The 22,286-nt window shown below is 41.6% G+C and overlaps 1 protein-coding gene across 3 annotated transcripts in view; it reads right to left on the bottom strand.

The window, feature by feature from the left end:
• Positions 1 to 1,546: 1,546 nt before the first annotated feature.
• LOC132779726 (uncharacterized) overlaps positions 1,547 to 22,286 on the bottom strand; it is a 62,143-nt gene continuing 41,403 nt past the window's right edge. For 2 of the 3 annotated variants that reach the window (XM_067470448.1, XM_067470447.1), the window contains exons 3-4: positions 14,481 to 17,426; positions 1,547 to 4,006 (exon numbers count right to left, since the gene is read on the bottom strand). In XM_067470448.1, coding sequence (XP_067326549.1) covers positions 3,360 to 4,006; positions 14,481 to 17,426 — 3,593 coding nt within the window. In that variant the 3' untranslated portion in view covers positions 1,547 to 3,359. Of the gene's footprint in view, positions 4,007 to 14,480; positions 17,427 to 20,975; positions 21,099 to 22,286 lie in introns of those variants that run through there. The other variant, XM_067470446.1, reaches the window with a different exon arrangement.

Genomic DNA, 22,286 nt, shown 5'->3' with positions numbered 1-22,286 from the left:
CAGAAGTTTTTGGAGGTTTTTTAGCGTATTTCGCGGTCACGTCCGCCATTAACGAATCGATTCGTTATTGTTTCGGAAATCGATTCGTTAATGTTTTGTAATTTTTTTCACATTTACGAAATTTCGTAAATATCGAACTTTTTAAAAGGAAAATTTTGTAATTATTTTAAATAACGAAACGCAAAAACCCCCAAAAAACGAATCGATTTTAGAAACAAATTTTTCCGTTGTTACCCAGGCCTAATGGAAATCTGTATAAATAAAAATGTAATGTTTGTTTGTGGGATTAACATAACTCAAAAACCACTGGATGAATTGACGCCAAATTTGGACACAATATGCATATTAGGCCAACGAGTGTCCTTCACTTATAAAAACACTGAAAAACACAGCTGAAGGGACTTAAAAAAACAAAAAATAAAACATACATTACAACGCATACACAAAACCACACATATATACACATATACACACATATACACACACAAAGCACATATATACACAGACTGGGCCACAGCAACGCATGGCAAGGGATGGCTAGTCTATATAAATAAAAATGTAATGTTAATTTGTGGGATTAACATAACTCAAAAACCACTGGGTGAATTGACACCAAATTTGGACACAAGACACCTCTCAGGCCGGGGAGTGACCATCACTCATAAAAACACAGCAGAAGGGACTTAAAAATCATTTTTTTAAAAAAAAAGACGCTACAGCGCATGCGCAGAAACAACTCCTCCGGCAAACAAAACACACAATAGCATATCCATTCTTCTGGACTACAGCTCCCAGCATCCCATAGACCAGGCCCTTTAGGAGAGGAGGATGATCTCTTTGAGAGCATCCCAATCCCTGCATATTTCCAATTTCCTATTCCTGGACTGCAGCTCCCAGCAATCCTCCAGATAGATAGATTGGATAGAGATAGGTAGGTAGGTAGATAGATAGATCAGGAGGACTGCTGGGAGTTGGAGTCCAAGAATAGGTAGAGAAAGAAGAAAGGGGAGAAAGAGGAAGGGAAAGATAAGGGGGAGGGAGGTAGGGAAGAGGAAGAGGAGGAAGGAGAAAAGGAAAGGAAAAAGGAAGGAAGGAGAGAAAGAAAGAAGGAGAGAAAGAGGGAAGGATGGTTGGCCATAGCAATGCGTGGTGGGTACAGCTAGTATTTAATATATGTAGATGGATAGCCCTTTGGGATACTCCAGATCCAGTAAATGCCGAGTGTGTCCACTGGTGAGTACCAACCTGCTGGTAAACAAACTTTACATGCTATCATTATTACCTCCTGCTTAACTAAACATGGTATTTATTTGCAATACTATATCTCGATGTGGACTTCTTCTGTTAGAACATACATTGGTGAATGTTGTCCTGGGATCAGAAATGAAATATTAGGTACTAATGAAGTCGGTAAGAACTTTAGGAGGGTCTTCCCCAGGAGGAGAGACCCCTAGGACCGCACCAAAGAGGGTCCGCTACTTTGGCGAGACAGGGATTTCAGCAGATTTAAAAGTTATTAAAAATAAAAATCCTCACCAAAGTGGAAGAAGCTGCGACCGAGGCTTTTATTAGAGTGATTCAGCTGGAGCGGATGCAATGTAGTGATAGCTCAGTTTGGAAGCATTTTTATAGTAAAAACAGGTACAGAGATTTCAAAATTCCCGCCCTCCTTCCCCCGCCCAGCTTGACGGTGATTGGCTGATAGCTGGACAGCTGGGAGGAGGCTTGGCAGCCCGTTCCCGGTCTGAGCCAATCACAAGGCTCCTCTGCTTCGAGGGAGCCTATCAGGGAGCGTTCCCTGCTTCGGGGATTTGGTGAATCAGAGAAGAGGAGGCGGGACCGAAAGAGACAATGGAGCATGAGAGGATTATGACATTCCTGTAACCTATGTGCCCCTGCGTCTGGAAAATCGGCCAGCTGAGGGATCGGCTTATTGTTTTGGTAATGGGAGGGTGATTGAATTAAGCCGGGTTTTCCTGTCCTGATCTGAGAAGGTGTGTGTGTTCGTGATGGGTTTTGGATGAAGCAAACGGAGCAGGGCAGAAGACCCCCCGTGGACAGTCTCGCCCTTATTGTTTTCTATCAATCTAAAACTGGCCGGAGGAAATACCTATCTATCAGCCTAACTCTGAAAATGAATAGGAATTTCATTTTCTATTGTCCATGCAAAGGTTTCGGGTAATGGTTGTTTTTGTGAGGTCAAATGACCCTCTCAGGCAGCTGGTTGTTTCCTGGTTGCCACTTCAAGGGAGGGCAAGGGGTCAAGGGCTTGGTAAAGTCAAAGGTACAAAGGAAAATTCATAGAGGAATATACATACACATAAATCATAAGTATTTCATAACAGTAAACCCCATCTTTGTCCCACCCTCCAAGGATATTTAATAACGAATTCATTTCATAAGGAAACTTTGAGTTCAGATCTTTTGAAGACAGTTCGTGGGGGAAAATGGTGCTTTTCGGAGTCCAAAACATGCAGTAGAGAGTCCATGATCTTTGGGAGGGTTGGTTGGTATCCCCGGAGCTCGCGGATGGAGCCCCAGCAGCGCTGCAATTGATCCAATCTTTGGTCCTTGGGAAACTAGAATTCCCCCTCAAGGTCCGAGGCCTCAAGGCCAGGCTCTTCCCCAAAGTCCCATGGGGGGACCACATCGAGTCTCTGGGTCAGGAACTTGGCAGGAGCGAGGGGATGGCGAGGCGCAATTGGAGCGGCAGCAATGGAACCGGCACTTTTGACAATCAGCTGTTTCTGGTAAAATATATTCTTAAATCTCAAGAGGTTATTTCCTGAGCGTTGAGACATGTAACAAGAAAAGCGAGGTGGCAGATAGGGTTAGAATTAAGCATAGAAAAATAAGTCATTAAAATGGAGGCGATCCGCCATCTTGTGGATACGGGGATCCAAAAGGGGAGACTCCGTATCCGTGGTTTGAAGCAACGTGGATCCGGTGTCCCCGGAACACCAGGGAGACATTCCGGGCAGGCTCGCAGGCTCCCGCGGCCTGCAAAAGGTTGAATTCATGCAATTGGATAGTTCAGGCAAGAAGTGACACAAAGTATCAGGCTAGAGAGTTAAAAAGTTGCAATTTCAAGTGTCTTTATTTGGGGGGTTGCTACAAAGTTAGGGTTTGGGGGAAAGTGAAAGAAGGGCATAGAGGCCGTGTATAGTCCCTGGTTGAGCTGGCTGTTGGGGGCACATTTCATCAGTTTGTCCCAATTGTGGCTTCCAGGAACTGTGGAACTCCCCGCTGTGGGTCAGACCAACTTGAAAGCGGGGGTCTCCGATGCCCTCGATGACACTGCTTTATTTGTCAGTGTGCCATTAACTCACATTCTCATATGGATATAAAATTTGTTAATATTATTGCTTGGTTGTTTTGAAGGACTGTGTTTTGGATGAAGTTGTCCATCTCTCTTTGTTGGCTAGCATCTCTTCAGTGTAGTAAGGGGCCTTGCTGTTCTTGTCCACCATGGCATCGATCATGTCAAAGAGCTCGTTCACCTGATCTTCCCTCTCCTGACCTTTAGCGTTGTTGTTGAAAGCAAGGCAACGGCCCCCGCATCGGTTAATCTGCTCCCTAAGAGATGCATCTCCATTTAAGACTGTTTCCAAAGGCTTTCCTTCCAGATGATCTTTGCAGGTGAACAGAGTGATCATGTAATCCTTGGCTTTAAGGCCAAAAACGTTTTGGATTGATTTATCCACTGCTTCATCCTCCTGAATGGAATGATACAAACGCTTGACATACATAATTGCGTGTGGACCTGGGTAGCACCACTTTACACACTTTTTCACTTCTCTGGAAGTTTTTTCTTCTCTTGCACAGGTGCTGAAAAACCCAGGAGTATCAATCACCACAATTCTCCTCCCATCAACTATAGTTTGCACCCTTTCACAGAACTTTGTCACTAATGTGGTTCCAAAGTGCTCCTTTCCCAGGATGGTGTTTCCTGTGGTGCTTTTTCCGGATCCAGCTTTCCCAATAAGGACAATCCTCAGTTCAGTGTCTAAAACATGGAAGTGAAACAAGAGAAGAAGCGGTTATGCAAAGGGAACTCACTCTTATTGTTCTGACCATTGGTTCTAGCAGGGACCAAAGCAGGCTCTTTGGTCCAGGACTGGGGCAATATTGCTGGAATAAAGGTATCTCGGGGCTCCATCTGAGAGGAGGGTGACCCTTTTTTTAAAGGCCTAAAGCCCCTCCCCAATCCTTAAACCACCTCCCTGCTGAAGGTCAGCTCTCCTCCTCCTCCTCCTCCTCCTCCTCCTCCTCCTCCTCCTCCTCCTCCTCTTTGCTGATGCTCTTGGGCAGCAAAAGGGAATGGGAAGTGGAGACGGGGCTCCTGGGACAGACTGGGCTCAGCAGGAAGTCTGCATCAAGGCTCCCACAGGCCCCAGTTTTTCTCTATCAGGGACCCAGCTCCAAAGCTAAATACCATGCACTGCGTAATAATTAGTCTTACCAAACAAACAAATACAGTTCTAAGCCTGTAATATTCATGGTTTGCCAAACAGCTTCCATTTAGAAGCCAATTTGAGGCCTAGGGTCACCATGAAACCAAGTTAAAATGCATTGTCGAAGGCTTTCATGGCTGGAATTACTGGCTTGTTGTAGGTTTTTTTGGGCTATATGGTCATGTTCTAGAAACTAGGCCTGGGTAACAACGGAAAAATTTGTTTCTAAAATCGATTCGTTTTTTGGGGGTTTTTGCATTTCGATATTTAAAAGAATTACAAATTTTTTCTCTAAAAAAGTTTGATATTTACAAAATTTCGTAAATGTAAAAAAATTGCAAAACATTAACGAAACGATTTCCGAAACAATAACGAATCGATTCGTTTATGGCGGACGCGACCGCGCAATACGCTAAAAAACATCCAAATGGGACAGGGGGAACTTCTGAAGCTTCCCTCTCCCTCTGTTGTTGACTGTTGGTGTGATATTATAATTTTTTTTCACTAATTAAACAAAAAACTTGCCCCAGACATGCGGAAATAATAACGAAACGACCTCAAAACGATAACGAAACGAATACAATAACGAAATCCGAAGCATTTACAAAACAAAGTTAAAAATCCGTTTCGTTTTTAGGTTGCTCCAGAATGGTTTGTTATCGTTTCGTAATCAAGAAAATTAACGAATTTTTAACGAATTACGAATTAACGAAACGAAACTGCCCAGCCCTACTAGAAACATTCTCTCCTGCGGTTTGCCTGCATATATGGCTAAAGGCATCCTCAGAGGTTGCTTGCCATAGGTGCAGGCAAAATGTCAGGAGAGAATGCTTCTAGGACATGGCCATATAACCCGAAAAACCTACAACAACCCAATTTAAAATGTTTTTTTCTTTTAATAAAACCTTTGAGGTATAATTGATTGCACCCATACACATTTATATGCATTGTTTTACCAACCAAATTGGTATCATCAACTCCAATACACCCGAAAACAGGACTAACATTTGAGGCACCAAAATGTGTACGTCAGTGTGATTGTTGTCTCTTTATATAAAAGTCAAAGTATGTTTAGGTTCTTGTGGGTTTTTTTGGGCTATATGGCCATGTTCTAGAGGCATTTTCTCCTGACGTTTCGCCTACATCTATGGCAAGCATCCTCAGAGGTAGTGAGGTCTGTTGGAACTAGTAAAAGGGGTTTATATATCTGTGGAATGACTGGGGTGGGGCAAAGAGCTCTTCTCTGCTGGAGCTAGGTGTGAATGTTTCAACTGACCACCTTCATTAGCATTTGAAGGCCTGGCTGAGCCTGGGAAAATCCCCTGTTGAGAGGTGTTAAGCTGTGCTTGGTTGTTTCCTCTCTGCTGTTTTGCTGTTGTAATTTTAGAGTTTTTTAATACTGGTAGCCAGATTTTGTTCATTTTCATGGTCTCCTCCTTTCTGTTGAAATTGTTGTTTCTAATGAAATAATCAACTTCTCATTGGGCAACAAATCTTATCTCCGAAGAAAGAAGTGATAGACAGATTAGAAAAATAAGAAAAGAAGAGAATCTCAGACTACCTCTATAGCCTCCTAACCGGAAGAAAAAAGAAAAAAGAAGGGAAAGCAGAAAGCAGAAAGCTAAAGGCAATAAGATACTGACACAGTGGAATTAAAAAAAAAGTTAACAGGATCTACTAAACTACTGAATTATTGGACTGAGTCAGATTATTGGAGCGAGTGGACTCTGAATGGACTTAATAGACCTAACAGATTGAATAGAATTACTTATTGGTGAACTGACAGTTTGAAATGAAATTGACGAAGGGATTAATGGACTAAGATAATAAGGCAAGATAATCTGCTATATTTGATACAAATACTAAACAGCCTAACCTACTAAACAAGATTTAAAAGACTTAAAAGTAGTTTAAAAGTAAATAGTATTCAGAAGCAAAACAGACTCAAGGAACCTGAAGGAAATAAGAAGCAGAGCCACTGACCTTGAGTCGGGATTGTTGTGTCTTCACCGCCCTTTGTTGCCGTAAACAAGCAAGTGGGGAGGAGGAGAGGAGAGAGCGAAGCACTCATGTGGAAACAAAGGGGGAAAGCTCGTGGGAAGAGAAGGGAGGAACGAGAAGATAAGGAGGTAGTTGAAATCGTGAGAGATCACGAAGAGGAGCGAGATCTCGCAAAAAGGAGTGAGATCTCGCAAAGAAGAGCGAGATCTCGCGAGAAGGAACGAGATCTCGCTAAGGAAGGGCGGAAGGGAAAACAGAGAAGGGCGGAAGACAGAAAGGAAACATAGAACGATGAATTATTAGAGAAACGAAGACAAAAAGGAAGGAAGTGACGAAAGCTACGACAAGACCCATAGAGATAAGAAACGCAAGAAAAAGTGGAAACCAGGAAAGGAACCATAGAACTACGAATAGAAGAGGTAAAAAAGCGGAAGTCAGGAAAAGGAAAAAAGAACCGTAGAGCGGTGAAGAGATAGAATGACACAGCGGACAAGAAGATAGTGACTTTAAGAGACAGAAATAGAAGAATACTACGAATTACAGAGGGAAGGCACAGGACAAGTGAAAGAAAAGTAAATCAAATAAATAAATTCAAAGAACTAAATACAAATATATAACTATAAAAAACAAAAAGAAAACAAAGCTAAAAATAACTTAAAAATAAATAAGACAATATCTTTACCAGAAAAGGAGGATTAGAAGGAAGGATGACGACTCCTAAAACAAAAGCAGAAAAAGAGACAAAAGAAACCAAGGAAGTGAGAGACCTGAAAGGACAACAACAACAAAGAAAAAACTCGGGTGCAGAAGACAGTATACTAAATCAACTACTAAAGGAAATGCAAAAAATATCAGAAAAACAAGATAGTTTACAGAAAGAATTTTAAAAAAACACGACAAAACAGGAAGAACAACAAAAAAAATTCAGAGAAGACATGCTGAGGATGAACAAAGAACTGACAGTCGAAATAGGCTCAGTCAAAGACGAGATTAAACAAATCCATGAAGAGATCAAGGAATTGAAAATTGATAAAGCAAAAAAGGAAGAATCCCAGAGGTCATTCGAGAATAAACTTCAAAAAATAGAAACAAAGAATCAAAAGATGGAAGAAGACCATGAGAAACAAGAAATAAGAGAAATGGAATTTCAGTTAAGATTCAGGAATATTTTGGAAGAAACCAAAGAAGACACAACACAAATAATAATAAATCTGATTGCACCATTGCTCCAACAAGAACAAAAAGAGGTAGACAAGGAGATTGATAGAGTGTACAGGGTGACTACAAACTTCTCAAAAAGAAACAACACCCCAAGAGATATTATAGACCATTTTGTGAGAAAGAAAACACGTGACGAAATTCTAATAGAGAAAAGTAAGACACCGCTACTCTATAAAGACAAAAGAATAATAATAATGAAATAATTTCCCCAATCGATGTTAAATAGTAGACGGAAATATTTCTTTTTAACTAATGAACTGAAAAGAAGACAAATAAGATTTCGATGGGAGAAAATGGAGGGACTCATGGTGACATACAACGGGAAGAAATTTTGGCTGACCTCTGAAGAAAAAACCCAACAATTCTATAAAGACCTGAAAAAAGAAAATGATGAATCCCCTTCAAAACGCAACTCTTCAGGAAGGAAACACAAGAAGAGACACTTCTCATTCCCAGAAGTGATGGTGAAGGCACTTAGACAACAGGTACTCAATCGTGACAGACCTGAAACAACAGAAGATGAGTCAGAAGAACCACCAGAATCAGAAAGTGAAGGAATTAACTAAACAAATAAAATGCTTTTCTTTAAACATGAACGGTTTGAATTCTTCTTCTATAAGTGCAGTAAATAAATAATAAAATAAATAAATAAAAGGAAAAAATATTTAACAAAATAAGGAAAGAGAATTATGATCTAATAGCGTTACAGGAAACACATATTGCACATAGACATGTGGCCCATCTTTCTCAGGAAAAGCTAGGCAAAGCCTTTTATTCCTTGACATTGGAAAAAAGGGGGGTGGTATTATATGTTAAAGAATTTCTAAGAGCAGAATTAGCCTTCAAAGATTCAGAAGGCAGAATGGTGGGAGTGATAATAAAACAAGAAGAACAAACAATATTAATATGCTGTATCTATGCCCCTAACGGCCCAAAGAGTAAATTTGCCTCAGAACTGAAAAACAAAATTGAGGAGATAGAATTTGACCAACTGATCATTTTGGGAGATTTTAATGGAGTGTTAAACTATAGTTTGGATAAGACAAAATCTCAAAAAAAGAAAAGAAAAGAAAAAAGATGGAAGAGACATTATAAGCACACTACCCAACAATCTTTTGAAATTAAAGGAAGAATTTGATTTAGAAGATGCATGGAGAATCCATAATGGAAATAAAAAAGATTTTAGTTTCTATTCCTCGAGACACCAAAGTTGGTCTAGAATAGATATGATCTGAACATCTAAAACATTAACATCTAAAATCACTGAAATAAAGATATTAGCTAGAGAGTTATCTGACCATGGCGCATTAGTGATGACTATAAATAAAAAGCCTGGCAATAAAAGATGGAGACTGGATGACACTCTCCTAAAAACAGAAGAGGACATTATGAATAACAAAAAAATAATTAAGGAATTCTTTGAGTTTAATGACACACAAGAGATAAAAATAGAAACACTTTGGGACACGTGCAAAGCACTAATGAGGAGGAACTTCATCCAGCAACAAGCAATAAAAAACAAGACAAAGAAACAGAAAATGCTAAAGGTAAACAAGCTATTAGAGGATATGGAGGGTAGACTAAAAAGAAGTCCAGAAAATGAGGATATTAAGAAGCAGATCGTAGAAATAAAAAAACAAAAACATCATTTAGAATTGGACCAATGGGCAAAGCAATTGAAATTTTTAAAACAGAAAGAATTCCAGAATGCGAATAAACTGGGGAAGTGGCTATCGAGAAAGTTGAGAAAGAAGAAACAATCAAACCAAATTACGAGAATCATGACAAATAACAAATTGAGTACAACGGACCAAGAAATAGGGAATGAGATTTACGAGTTCTACAAAAACTTATATGCAGAGGACCAAACCAATATCGAGGAGATAACAGAATATATCGGCAAACAAAGATTGGAAAAAATATCTGATCACCAGAGGGAAATACTAAATAAAGAGATAACATCGGAAGAAATACAGAAAGCGATAAGGAAGTTGAAACCATCTAAAGCCCCGGGTCCAGATGGGTTTACAGCCATTTTCTATAAGACAATGACAGAAGAAATCAGCCCCTACATAAAGACTCTAATGGATGAAATTATGACAGATCATTGTTTTCCTGAAACTTGGAAAAATGCTAACATCACTTTAGTACACAAAGAAAACACAGACGACAGAAATATCAAAAATTATAGGCCCATCTCACTGCTCAATCTGGATTATAAAATCTTCTCATATATATTAGGCGAAAGACTTAAAACTTTTTTGGTAAATTGGATAGATGAAGATAAAGTTGGTTTTTTACCCGAGAGACATATTAAAGAAAATATAAGAAACATCCTAAATGTAATTGAATACTACGATATGCACCATGAAAAGGAATTGGCCCTAATGACGATCGATGCCGAGAAGGCATTTGATAATATAAATTGGAACTTTATCAAAATTTTATTCAAAGAATTAGATATTGGCTACAACTTTCAAAATGCAACCGAAGAAATATATAACAAGCAGAGAGCGACAATCTGGGTAAATGGCATACCATCAAAAGAGATTATTATTAAGAGAGGCACAAGACAAGGGTGCCCTTTATCACCCCTCATTTTTATCATGACATTAGAAATATTGTTAAGAAATATTAAAGAAAATAAACAGCTTAAAGGATTGAACATCGGAAAACAAAGGTACAAATACAGGGCTTACGCAGATGATCTGATTTGCATAATGGAAGACCCAAGAGAAAATTGTTTAAATTGGTTAAAAATTATTGATGAATATGGGAAGTTGGCGGGCTTTAAAATGAATAAGACGAAGACGAAGATATTAATGAAAAATATGTCAAAGAAAAATCAAAAGATATTGGAAGAGATGACAGGAATACAAACTTACACAAAAATAAAGTACTTAGGGATATGGATAACCGCAAAAAACGCCCAACTTCTAAAGAACAATTATGAAGCCAAATGGATGGAGATAAAAAAAGATTTAAACAATTGGAAACATCTAAATTTATCAATTCTGGGGAAAATTGCCACAATCAAAATGAGTGTCTTACCAAAAATGCTATATTTATTTCAAAACATACCCATAATTAGAAATAACAAACTATTTAATATTTGGAACAAAGAAATCGCTAAATTTATTTGGAGTAGTAAGAAACCAAGGATCAAATATACAGATATGATAGATCAAAGGAATAGAGGGGGAATGGGACTCCCTGATCTGAAACTATATTATGAGGCAAGTGGACTCTCCTGGGTGAAAGATTGGATATTACTTAAAAAAGAAAAAATATTAACAATAGAGTGCTTTGACTTGAGATTTGGATGGCACTCGTACCTGTGGTACAATCAAACTTCAAAAGAAAAAAAATTCAATAACCATTTTATCAGGGCAGCATTAATAAAGATATGGAATAAATATAAAACAAGAATGTATCCAAAACACATTTGTGGGCATCACCATTAGAAGCAAAGCAAAGAAGACTGTTAGGATGGACCAAATGGCCGACGTATAAAGATGTATTATTGAAAAAAGACAATGAATTAAAACTGAAGACTAGAGAAGAGATAAACACTCAATATGCAAACGTATCATGGTTTCAATATATACAGCTTACAAAATATTACAACTTAGATTTAAAAAATAGGCTTTATGGCCAAAGAAGACGTATGGAATCAAATTTTGGGAAAGAGGAAAAAAAATTACATTAATTTATAATAAATTATTCGTTTGGGCTACGGAAACAGAAGTAATAAAAGACTGCATGATTAAGTGGGCTAGGAATATCGGCAGACAGATACAATACAAAGAATGGGAGCAGATTTGGACAAAAAAGATCAAGTATACGTATTCGACAGACTTACAGGAAAACTGGCTTAAAATCTTTTATAGGTGGTACATGACGCCTCAAAATTAGGTATAATGTATGAGAATGTGAGAAACAAATGTTGGAAATGTGAATCACAGACTGGAACCTTCTACCATGCGTGGTGGACATGTCCTGTGATTAGCGCATACTGGAAAATGATAAAACAGGAATGTGAGAAGATATTAAAAATGAAAATTCAGATGAAACCAGAATATTTTTTACTGGGAAGAATAGACGAAGAATTGGAACTAGATCAGAACAAGGATATTCTGTTTAATTATTGTATCACTGCAGCAAGAATAGTATGGGCAAAAAAATGGAAACAGAAGGAAGTATCCACAAAGGAAGAATGGATAAGTAAAGTGGAGGAAATTAAAGATATGGATAAACTGACCTTTGCATTAAAAGACTCATACGGAAGACCAATAAAAAGAACAGACTGGAAGCTATTCGAGGCATACATATCAACACATCTAACAGACATGATAGGAAAGGAGAGCAAGAAGAAATCTCAGAAGAAGGAAGAAGACAAAAATAGATGGAACCAGAGAGAAGATGATTAAGGAAGTCAAAGACCCACACCACATTCCTACACCCCCCCCCCCGATAACATACATCCTTTCCTTTGCCCCATACTATCCTTGGTTGTCAGCACTCCTTTTCCATCCCATTCGTACCCGACCCTTTCTCCCCCTTCTCAATCCTTACATCCCAACCTTATCCTTTTTATCTATATATCTGTAAGAGTATGTCTTAATTATTATTTAAAAAAAAAAAGAAATCCCTGGAGTTGTGTTGCCACCACACGTTCCACGACTTTGCCCAAATAGGGGAGATTGGAAACTGGCCGATAGTTGTCAAATTGAGTGGGGTCCAGTGATGGTTTTTTCAACAGTGGTTTTATAACAGCTTGTTTTAAGCTCGCTGGAAACTTTCCTTCCTTTAAGGAGGCATTAACCACCACCTTTACCCACTCCGCCAATCCCCCTCTGGCTTCTTTTATCAGCCAGGATGGGCAGGGGTCTAGGATGCATGTGGTAGGGCTCACTTCTCCAAGGATCCTGTCCACATCCTCAAACTGAACCAATTGAAATGAATCCAATAAAACCGGACAAGCAGGTGCTCGAGTTACATCTTCAGAGACCGCTGTTAACATGGCGTCAAAGTCAGACCGGATCAATGCAACTTTATCAGCAAAGAAACGAGCAAATGCTTCACAGTGAGCCACCGAGTCGTCAGGGATCTCACTCTTAGGCGGATTTAATAGTCCTCTGACGACTCAGAATAGTTCAGCTGGATGATTCTTTGGGATGCAATATTGGCAGCAAGAAATAGTTTCTGTGCCGCCGCTATTGCCATGATACCAGATGAGAGACTCCCCCCTGGGCACACAGAAGACTGGGCAACTTGGAAGGCGCTGAACAGACTGCGCTCTGGCACCACGAGATGCAGAGCCAACCTTAAGAAATGGGGCCACAAAGTGGAATCCACGAAATGCGAGTGTGGAGAAGAGCAAACCACTGACCACCTGCTGCAATGCACCCTGAGCCCTGCCACACGCACAAAGGAGGACCTTCTTGCGGCAACACCAGAGGCACTCCAAGTGGCCAGATACTGGTCAAAGGACATTTAATCAGCTACCAAGCTTGCAAGTTTTGTGTTTTCTTTGTTTGTTTATTAAAAAATGCAATGCAACTGTTTGGTTTGCTCCTGACATGATAAATAAATAACCTTCCCAAAATTAGATTTGTGTAATATGGTAATCTTAATGCTGAACCAAAGCAAAAGGGAACGCTTCTTCAGGAGCACTTGGAGCTCCTATTAAAGTTAAGGGGATTTAACACCCCAAGGTTTTCTTTTCCATTGCTGAAAGCTTTGGTGTTTTGTTTTTAAAGAAAGAATTATAGGCATGTAGCCACTATAATTGGCACCATTATTGTCCAAATTACAAAGAGCACACTTTTTGCTGCCAGCAAATACCTTTTCTGGTTTCAGGTTTTGAAAATTGAGGTGTGCATTATTCCTTTATTATTTATTTATTTGAAACATTTATATTCCGACCTCTGCACCTCAAAGGGGATTTAGGGTAGAGCACAACATGTACACAGCAAGCATTCCGTGTTGGAACATAAAACAACTATAAATATACACAAGCACTAAAATCAGTTATATTTCCTTTAAAATCAGTTGTTTAAAATCATCTCAAAACACCATGCTGGCTGTGGTCAGCGGAGTGGGTTTCCTATTATTGCCTTATTGGACTGTCCCAAAGGCTCCTTCTTTGGAAGCTTTTAAGCAGAGGCTGGATGGCCATCTGCCAGGGATGCTTTGAATGCAATTTTCCTGCTTCTTGGCAGAATGGGGTTGGACTGGATGATGGCCCATGAGGTCTCTTCCAACTCTATGAGTGTGAGGTTCTTAGAATATTTCCAGTAGTGGTGTGTCTAATATGTGCTTATTCTTGTAGGTATGTTTTGAATGATGGGTTTAGATGATTTAGCTGTGCTGGATGCAGTAGTTTTAGTATAATATATTATGAAAATGTATTGTTTTTCTTTCAAGATATTTTATCCTTTATTTCCAAACTAAAGTTAATTAAAAATAAATAAAGTGAGTGTAAAACAGTGGGGGCAATGTACAGAGGCTGAGCTTGGTCATTTTTCCTCAGAACACTTTGTATTCAAATATGTATTCCTTAGTCAAGTGGTCATCCACTGAAGAACTTCCATGTCCAACAAGGCAGTGTTGAGCTGGCAACGTCTCATTGAATAACATGGAAAGACAAAACCTACTGGCACATTCATTTGGACTATGGTATGCACAGGAGACTTGCAATTATTACAAGTTAAAGACATGAAACTTGTGCCAGACTTCACTCACTTTCACAGTATTTTCTAAGTTCTACTCAACATTCCTGTTGCCCTCTTTATCTCTTACCTTCCAGTTGATCCAGAAGAGTTCTCCAAACAACTTCCAGTCTTTTCGTTTCCTGGAGGACTTTCTTCAAAAAGATCCTACTCTTAGGTTGTAATGTGTCCAATGAATCAAAGAACACCTTCATGCTCATGCAGCCCATTTTCCAGAACATCTCGTCAAAGTTACAACTGCCTCCGGTCTTTTCTGTCTTGTTAGCAAAGAGTGCAGAGTTATGGAACTTGAAGTGGGCATGAGCCCCACTGGCATCTTTGGCACATGGCACGTGGGCTGCTTTCATGGCCTTCATGACAGGAGGGGCCTGTCCATCTGCAAAGGTGACCAGGACTTGGATGTGGTCCTTCATGTCCTTCCCCAGACTGGAGAGCACAGAGTCAAACATGTCTGTCTGGGTAGGTGTTAAGCAAGACAAAGAGGCCTGCAGCACAAGGCAGGTGGCATCTAGGTGGTCAGTGACTGGCAAGTTATACAAAAAGTGTCTGATCTCCTTTATTGATAAGAGATTGTGCGCTATTACTTCTGTATCACCAAATCCTGGGGTGTCAATGATTGTGAGGGAATAGGGGATCTGAAATCCCTCCTGATGATGCAACACATAGACCTTCATGTTGGAAGTTTGAAATGGAGCTAGGATTCTGTGGGTCTCTTCATGAATGAGTTTGAATCGAAATGCATCTTCCCATTGGACACCCAGGATGTAGTTGATCATCCCGTTGATGAGGGTGGTCTTCCCAGACCCCATTGCTCCCATCACCATGATGACTTTGTTGGGGACTCTTGGGTTCTCTTCTCCAAGATAATATGTCAGATGGGATGTTGAATCAGTTGATGTCTCCTTTAATGGAAGTATATAGATTGAGGGTTGTCCTTCTACCACCAGCCGGCTTTTTGGGAGGTATTTTTGAACCAATCTGTCCTTCTCTTCTTCATGCAGGGATGTAGAAACCTCAGCCTCTTCGCTGGGAACACCCTGAATCCCATTGGCACACACTGCGGACACTCGGAGTCTGTAGCGTGACTGAGGACTCAGCCCACTAATCTGGAAGAATTCTGTTTTTCTCCCCGTCCGTCTTTCATTCCATTCACTTTTGCCTTCACCATTCTCATTTTCAACTCTGTACTCCACTTTGTACTCCTTTATAACAACTCCCACTCCGATGGCACTGGGATTCCCCCAGGAAACAGAAATCACAGAGGATCCCACACTCACTTTCCTGGGCTTCCCAGGAGGTCCAATGTGAAGGGTCTTCACAGACTGGGTGACGTTGCTGGTCTCACTGAGGCCCGGCTTGCACCTGGCAGCGTATTGGAACTGGTACTCCGTGTTTGGTCTTAGACCTCTTAGTAGGAAGGTCTCCTGGCTGCTCTCCGTATTCACAGTCTTCCAGTTCTCTTTTCCCTCAGACCTATACTCTACCTGATAGCTGGTGATATTCTCTCTCCCATATTCCGCTGGTTGAAAGGTCAGCTGGACGCTGTCATGTCTAATTCCGCTGACAAGAAGAAGGAGAGGTTTTGAGGGGAGTTCAAAGCTGGAGCTGACCTCCTCCCCATCTTCATAGAAGTAAACAGAAGCTCCTGGGTTGTCCTTGTCTGGGACGGAGGATACAACAAACCGCAGCTTCCCATTTGGTTTATTGACACGGGAAAAGTCCGAAATGGATCTGGCAGCTTTCCGAGCTCTTTGGGCTATCTGTTTGCACTGAAACCAGGCCGGGCATTCGGAGGTTGCTTTTTCTTCCAAACCTTCTTCATGAAGATAATGTTGTAAATTGGCCAAAAATGGTTCCTCATCATGTAATGAAGTAAATGTAAAGTTGATGACAAATTCATTCTGGGGGTCAAACACTATTTCATCCAGTTTGCTCTGAGAAGAGAGGACTTCTATCCCTTTTAAGATAACAAGGCAAGATTTCACAAAATGCATCTCTCGCTCCTTCATCTTCAGAAACTCCTGGAGCTTTTGGCTGTTGAAGGGAGACTGGTTCACAGACCTCAGGATGTCAGCCAGGGCGCCTTCCTCTTTTCCTCCTCCCCGAATGGAAGGCAAGAGTCCAGCCAGCTTTTTCTGGAAGGTCTGCCTGTGCTGCTTGCAGAGGTCCTTGAAATGCTGGATCTTCTTCTTGATTTCTGGGAAGGTGTCAGCAATGGGATTCTTCCTCAGGTCACTACATCTCATGTCAATTTCACTGAGTTCCTCCAGAACATTTTGGGCATCAAAGATGAGCGCTAGGCTGATCTCTCGCACCATCTTGGCCGCCCTGGAATCCATCTTGGTCAACGGGTACAGCCAGACCTTGATGGGCACAGCTTTCTCTCCATTGTCTCCCATCCTTTTGGGAAGAGTGGAGTACACTTGCATGGCATCCTGGAAACTCACCGGATTGCTCTCCAGAGAAAAGTCTCCATGGAACTTGCAGCTGAAGTTCTCAGCCTGGGATTTCTCCCTGCCTTCATTTTTTATCTTTGCATTTATTTCTCCTTGTCCTACAGTAGATATTACCATTTTAACCACAGCCTGGAGCTTTCCCTCAATCTCTTGCACAGACTCGGAAGAGGAAACTTCTCGGTCAAAGACAAAGAAAGCCTGGGCTCCATACAAGATGGCTGTGACAACGTGGGTGGCGGTCCCATGCTCAAAGACACTTGGGTGAGAGATGTTCTGGACTCCCAGGTGGCTCATGGTCAGCTGTTCATACCTGGTGGTGGCTTTGTACTGCAAGGTCACTCTGGCCTGTTGCTTTGAGGTCTTGGTATCTCGGAGGAACTTGGCAGAGCCTTCCAGTTCAACCAATCCTCCCAGGAAACTGGCCTTGAGGGAGGCGGAGACATTGAGGGCAGAGGCCTTGTCATCAATGGAGTCAGATGCAAGGATCTCGAATTCCGTTTTTGGTTGGGATCCGATGCTAACATCCTTCTTAAGAGAGTCCAGGTCCCAAAGGGTGATCCCTGAAACAAAGCAGAGGAAAACAGACAAAGCTCAGCAACACTCAGGGAGAAATACAAAATGTGAGCATCCCAAATGCCTCACTCTGAAACCAATGGAGGACTCAAAGTGTTGCTAGGGGTGTGATGAAAATTCATTGTGCTTGTACAACACATGGGCAATCTCTCTGCAGATGGCCAAGTCTGTTTCTGACACAATAAAAACATCATGAAGCAATGACAAGCCCTAAATGGTTTGAGTCCAGGTTGCCTAAAGGATCACTTTCTCCGTACAATCCGCCCTGCACATTCAGGTCCTCTGTGGGGCTTCTTCTCCAACCAGGCAGAGCCCGACTGGCAACTGTCACCGAGAGGACCTTTTCATCGGCCGCTCCATGACTGTGGAACTTTCCCCCTGGCCCTAACATTGTAACCATTCCCTAATAAAAGTACTTGAAAATCGCAACTTTTAAACTTTTCTGCTTGATACTTTGTGTCTTTCCTTGCCTGAACTATCAATTGCATGAAATAAACCTTTCTCCAGGCTCCAAGGAACCGCGGGCCTGCCCGGAATGCGTTCCTGGCACTCCGGGGATGCTGAATCTGAGTTTCATGAAACCGCGGATACGGGATTTCTCCTTTTGGATCCACAAAAGCATAAAATGGCGGATCGGCTCCATTTTAATGTCATATTTTTCTGTATTTAATTCTAAACTAGACTGCTATCTTGCTTTCCTCGTTTTGGATCCCTACGCCCGGGAAATAACCTTTCTATTTTTAAGAATATAATTTGACAGAAAACAGCTGATTGCCAAAATCGCCGGTTCCATGCAAACAGCCCGACTGCTTCTCGCCGCCGCTTGCCCCTGCCTAGCTCCGGACCCGGGGACTTGATGCGGTTCCCCCATCGGACTTCGGGGAGGAGTCGGGACAGGGAGCCCCGGCCCTTGGGAAGGAATTGTAGTTCCCCAAGGACCAAGCTGTGGATTCATAGCAGATCGGCCAGGGGTCCATCTGCCAACCTTTGCAGAACCAAAGACTTTCTGTTGCCTGGTTTTGGACTTCAGAAACGTTGAACTCAAAACCATCAAATAAAGAAAACCATTCTTTTTATTAAATATTTGGGGCATGGGATGGGGACGGGATCTTTTGTACTATGTAATGCTTATGATTTAATTGTATGTGTATCTTTCTATGAAATATTGTTTGCCCTTTTGCTTCACCCCCTCGCTCTTGACCCCAAAAGAAACGCGACTAGGAACTATTCAGTGCCTGAGGGAGGGCTATTGTCCTCCTCGAAACCAACCTTGTCACCAAACATCTGCATGGACAATAACTACTGGAAATTCTTTTGTTTATTTTCTGAGTTGGTCTGATAAACAGGGAATTCCTTTAGGCATCTTGATTTAATTACAAAGGGGTGAGACAGACCCCAGGGGTCTCCTCGCCCAGCTCACTTTACTTTTCTAAAGCACCCATCAAAAAGACACACCTTATCAGATCCGGGACAGGAAAACTTTTCTTAAATCAATCAAGTTTTTGCCGGCCAAACAATACAGCTGGCCGGCAACGTCATAATCCCATTACTCTCCATTGTCCACGATCGTCCCGCCTCCTCTTCCCTGATTCGTCCATCCATGGAAGCGAGAGGAGCATCCTGATTGGCTCCCCAGAGGCAGGGAAGCCTGCTGATTGGCCCAGAGCGAGGAGGGCCGCCAAGCCTCCTCCCAGCTGTTCGAACCGTCAGCCAATCAGCAAGAAGCTGGGCGGGGAAGGGCGGGCGGGAAATTCAAAATCTCTGAGTGTATTTTGTCTATAAAATGCTTGCAAAACTCTGTAACGGCATGCTTGTGGTGGAATTATTCCCACAATTGCATCCGATCTCAGCTGAATCGCTAATAAAGAGCCTCGGTCGCCATCTTCTTCCACTTTGGTGAGACTTATTATTTTTAATATTTTTCGTCGCTGGAATCTGCCTTCTCTGTCCTTGCCAAAGTTCAGGGACCCTCTTTGGTGCGGTCCTCGGGATCTTCCTTACTGGGAAGATCCTCCTAAAGTTTGTAACTGACTTCAGAACAACCTGCCAGTAGAACTCTAATAGTTAGATCAGCCGTCAGAATTTAAAAACCATGTAAAGACCTTTCTCTTCCGGAAGGCGTTCCCAGCCAGTCTTTAACATGAACTTTAAACTCATGTCATGTGTTTTGGTCTCTGTCCTGTGTGATTAATGTGTATTTTACAGAAATGCTTTGATCTGTATTTTTATGGGACTGAATTTGAATGTGTGTTTGTAGAATTTTTATAGTATTCGTGTGTTTTTAACTGTGCTGTGACCCGCCTCGAGCCATGGGGAGAAGTGGATAAGAAATTATAATATATATTATAATTATTTTCTTGCCTGTTCCAAGCCTGGTCAAACAGGAACTCCTCCAACAGCCCTGAATTCAGTGAGAAACACCCGGGTCATCAACTTCCCTCCTTTCCTTTAGAAGGAAATTAAAAACATGGATTTGGGACGAGGCCTTCGGGTAATCTGGCGGATAGATAAGACACAAGCGAAGACTAGAAGTGTTGGATTGGACAATGTGGATTTGAATTTACGGACTCTGAGCTATAAACGTTGAGCACTAGATTGTTCTTAGGGATTGTGATATATAATGGACTGTTTTAATTGTTTTAATTGTTAATTGGTTAATTACTGTTTATATGTTGAATTTGTTTTACTTTGTTGTTGTGCCGGCATCGAATTGTGCCTTTTTGTAAGCCGCCCTGAGTTCCCACCTCGGGTGTTGAGAAGGGTGGGGTAGAAGTGTGAGAAATAAATAAAAATAAAATAAATAAAAAGGAACCCCCTCCATGAAAATAATGGGCACAGAAATACTTAAAAACCTGACGTGTCCTCTATTTCTCTTCCACTTTTGCAGATGTCCCCTTTTTGCTACACACACACACACAATCATATGCACTTGCAATGAAAAACTGGGATGACAATGTCAGCCCAGGTCTGAATGGAACTGAAGTCTAGAAACTGTCGGGATCTTTCAAAGCCATCTTACAATGGCTTCAAACTAGGGTCTGGAGAACAAGCCCTATGAGGAGCAGCTTAAGGAGCTGGGCATGTTTAGCCTGAAGAAGAGAAGGCTGAGAGGGGATATGATAGCCATGTATAAATATGTGAGAGGAAGCCACAGGGAGGAGGAGGGAGCAAGCTTGTTTTCTGCTTCCCTGGAGACTAGGACGCAATGGAACAATGGCTTCAAACTACAAGAGAGGAGATTCCATCTGAACATGAGGAAGAACTTCCTGACTGTTAGAGCCATTCAGCAGTGGAACTCTCTGCCCCGGAGTGTGGTGGAGGCTCCTTCTTTGGAAGCTTTTAAACAGAGGCTGGATGGCCATCTGTCAGGGGTGATTTGAATGCAATATTCCTGCTTCTTGGCAGAATGGGATTGGACTGGATGATGGCCCAGGAGGTCTCTTCCAACTCTAGGATTCTATGATTCTATGATTTTAAGTCTACGCATTTGCTGAAATGTCCTTGCCCACCTCAGGCATTGAGAGATCAGACCTTACCTGGGATGAGGGTGTCCTTCCGGCAGTCGTAGAGCATTCCCAGCTGGAAGGGACGGCCCAAGGCGGGCATCGCAATGGAGTCCTCTGACAGGGCCATGGCTCATGCTCCCGGATCGCTCTCCCTTCTGCCTCTCTGTTGGAAACAAGAGGAGTGATGGAAACAGAGCGTGTAGCCAGAGAGGAGCAGGGAGAGGGCAAACAAGGGACAATAGCACAAAAGTAACTTCCAAAAAGGTGAAGGGTGCTGCTGGCAGATATTGCATCGTGAAGCAATAGCAAGGTTGGTCACTTGGCTGGTGACATAGCAAAGTGCCACTCAACGTGCTTGTCCATGAACGGTGCATGTCTCTGGGATGTTGGCTACAAGTCCCCAGGGAATTTCCAGGAAAGAAGGAAACATTTGGTCCAAAAAATGGTGTTGGCCCCTGGCAAAAATATAACTCCCCCCTCCCCCCAGATAAATAGCATGAGAAACACTGACATGAAAGTCTTAAAGGGTAGATAAGAACAGCCAAAAGTAAGAGAAGCCACCTCTTTAGCCTACCAAGATACAACAAAGTCCCCTAGGATGAGACTGAAAGAATATTCTCCACATCCTTGATTAGAGAGATTGCTGTAGATAGAGAAGAAAATGCTGATAATAAAGTGTGAATCTCCTCTCCCTAGAAAGTGTTTGAACGCCCTTGTCATAAAAGTAATAATAATTACAGGCAATCCCCATGATACAAATATCTGACTGATGAACCACTTGTAGTTATTAACAGCATCTGTCAGGAGAGTTTTGATGGTGCCTTTTTGCCTGGAAGAAGGGAGTAGGACTAGATTACCCTTGGAGTCCCCTCCAAATTTAGAATTGGTTCATATTGGTTTTTCCCCCATTGGTTAATATGCGAGATGTTTGATGTTGTGGCAAAGGTCTTTTTGTAAAACCTTTAAAAAATTCCTTAAAATAAGAAGATGTACTCTGAATTAGGTTCTTGTGGGTTTTTTCGGGCTATAGAGCCATGTTCTAGAGGCATTTCTCCTGACGTTTCGCCTGCATCTATGGCAAGCATCCTCAGAGGTAGAGGTCTGTTGGAATTAGGACAATGGGTTTATATATATCTGTGGAATGGCTGGGGTGGGGCAAGGAGCTCTTCCCTGCTGCAGTTAGGTGTGAATGTTCAGCTGATCACCTTCATTAGCATTTGAAGGCCTGCCTGCGCCTGGGAAAATCTGTTGCTGGGAGGTGTTAATCTGTGCCTGGTTTTTTCCTCTCTGTTGTTTAGCTGTTATAATTTTAGAGTTTTTTAATACTGGTAGCCAGATTTT

Source organism: Anolis sagrei, chromosome 6 (assembly GCF_037176765.1).
Source record: "Anolis sagrei isolate rAnoSag1 chromosome 6, rAnoSag1.mat, whole genome shotgun sequence".
NCBI lineage: Eukaryota > Metazoa > Chordata > Lepidosauria > Squamata > Dactyloidae > Anolis > Anolis sagrei.
This window is presented reverse-complemented; position numbering and strand designations above follow the sequence as displayed.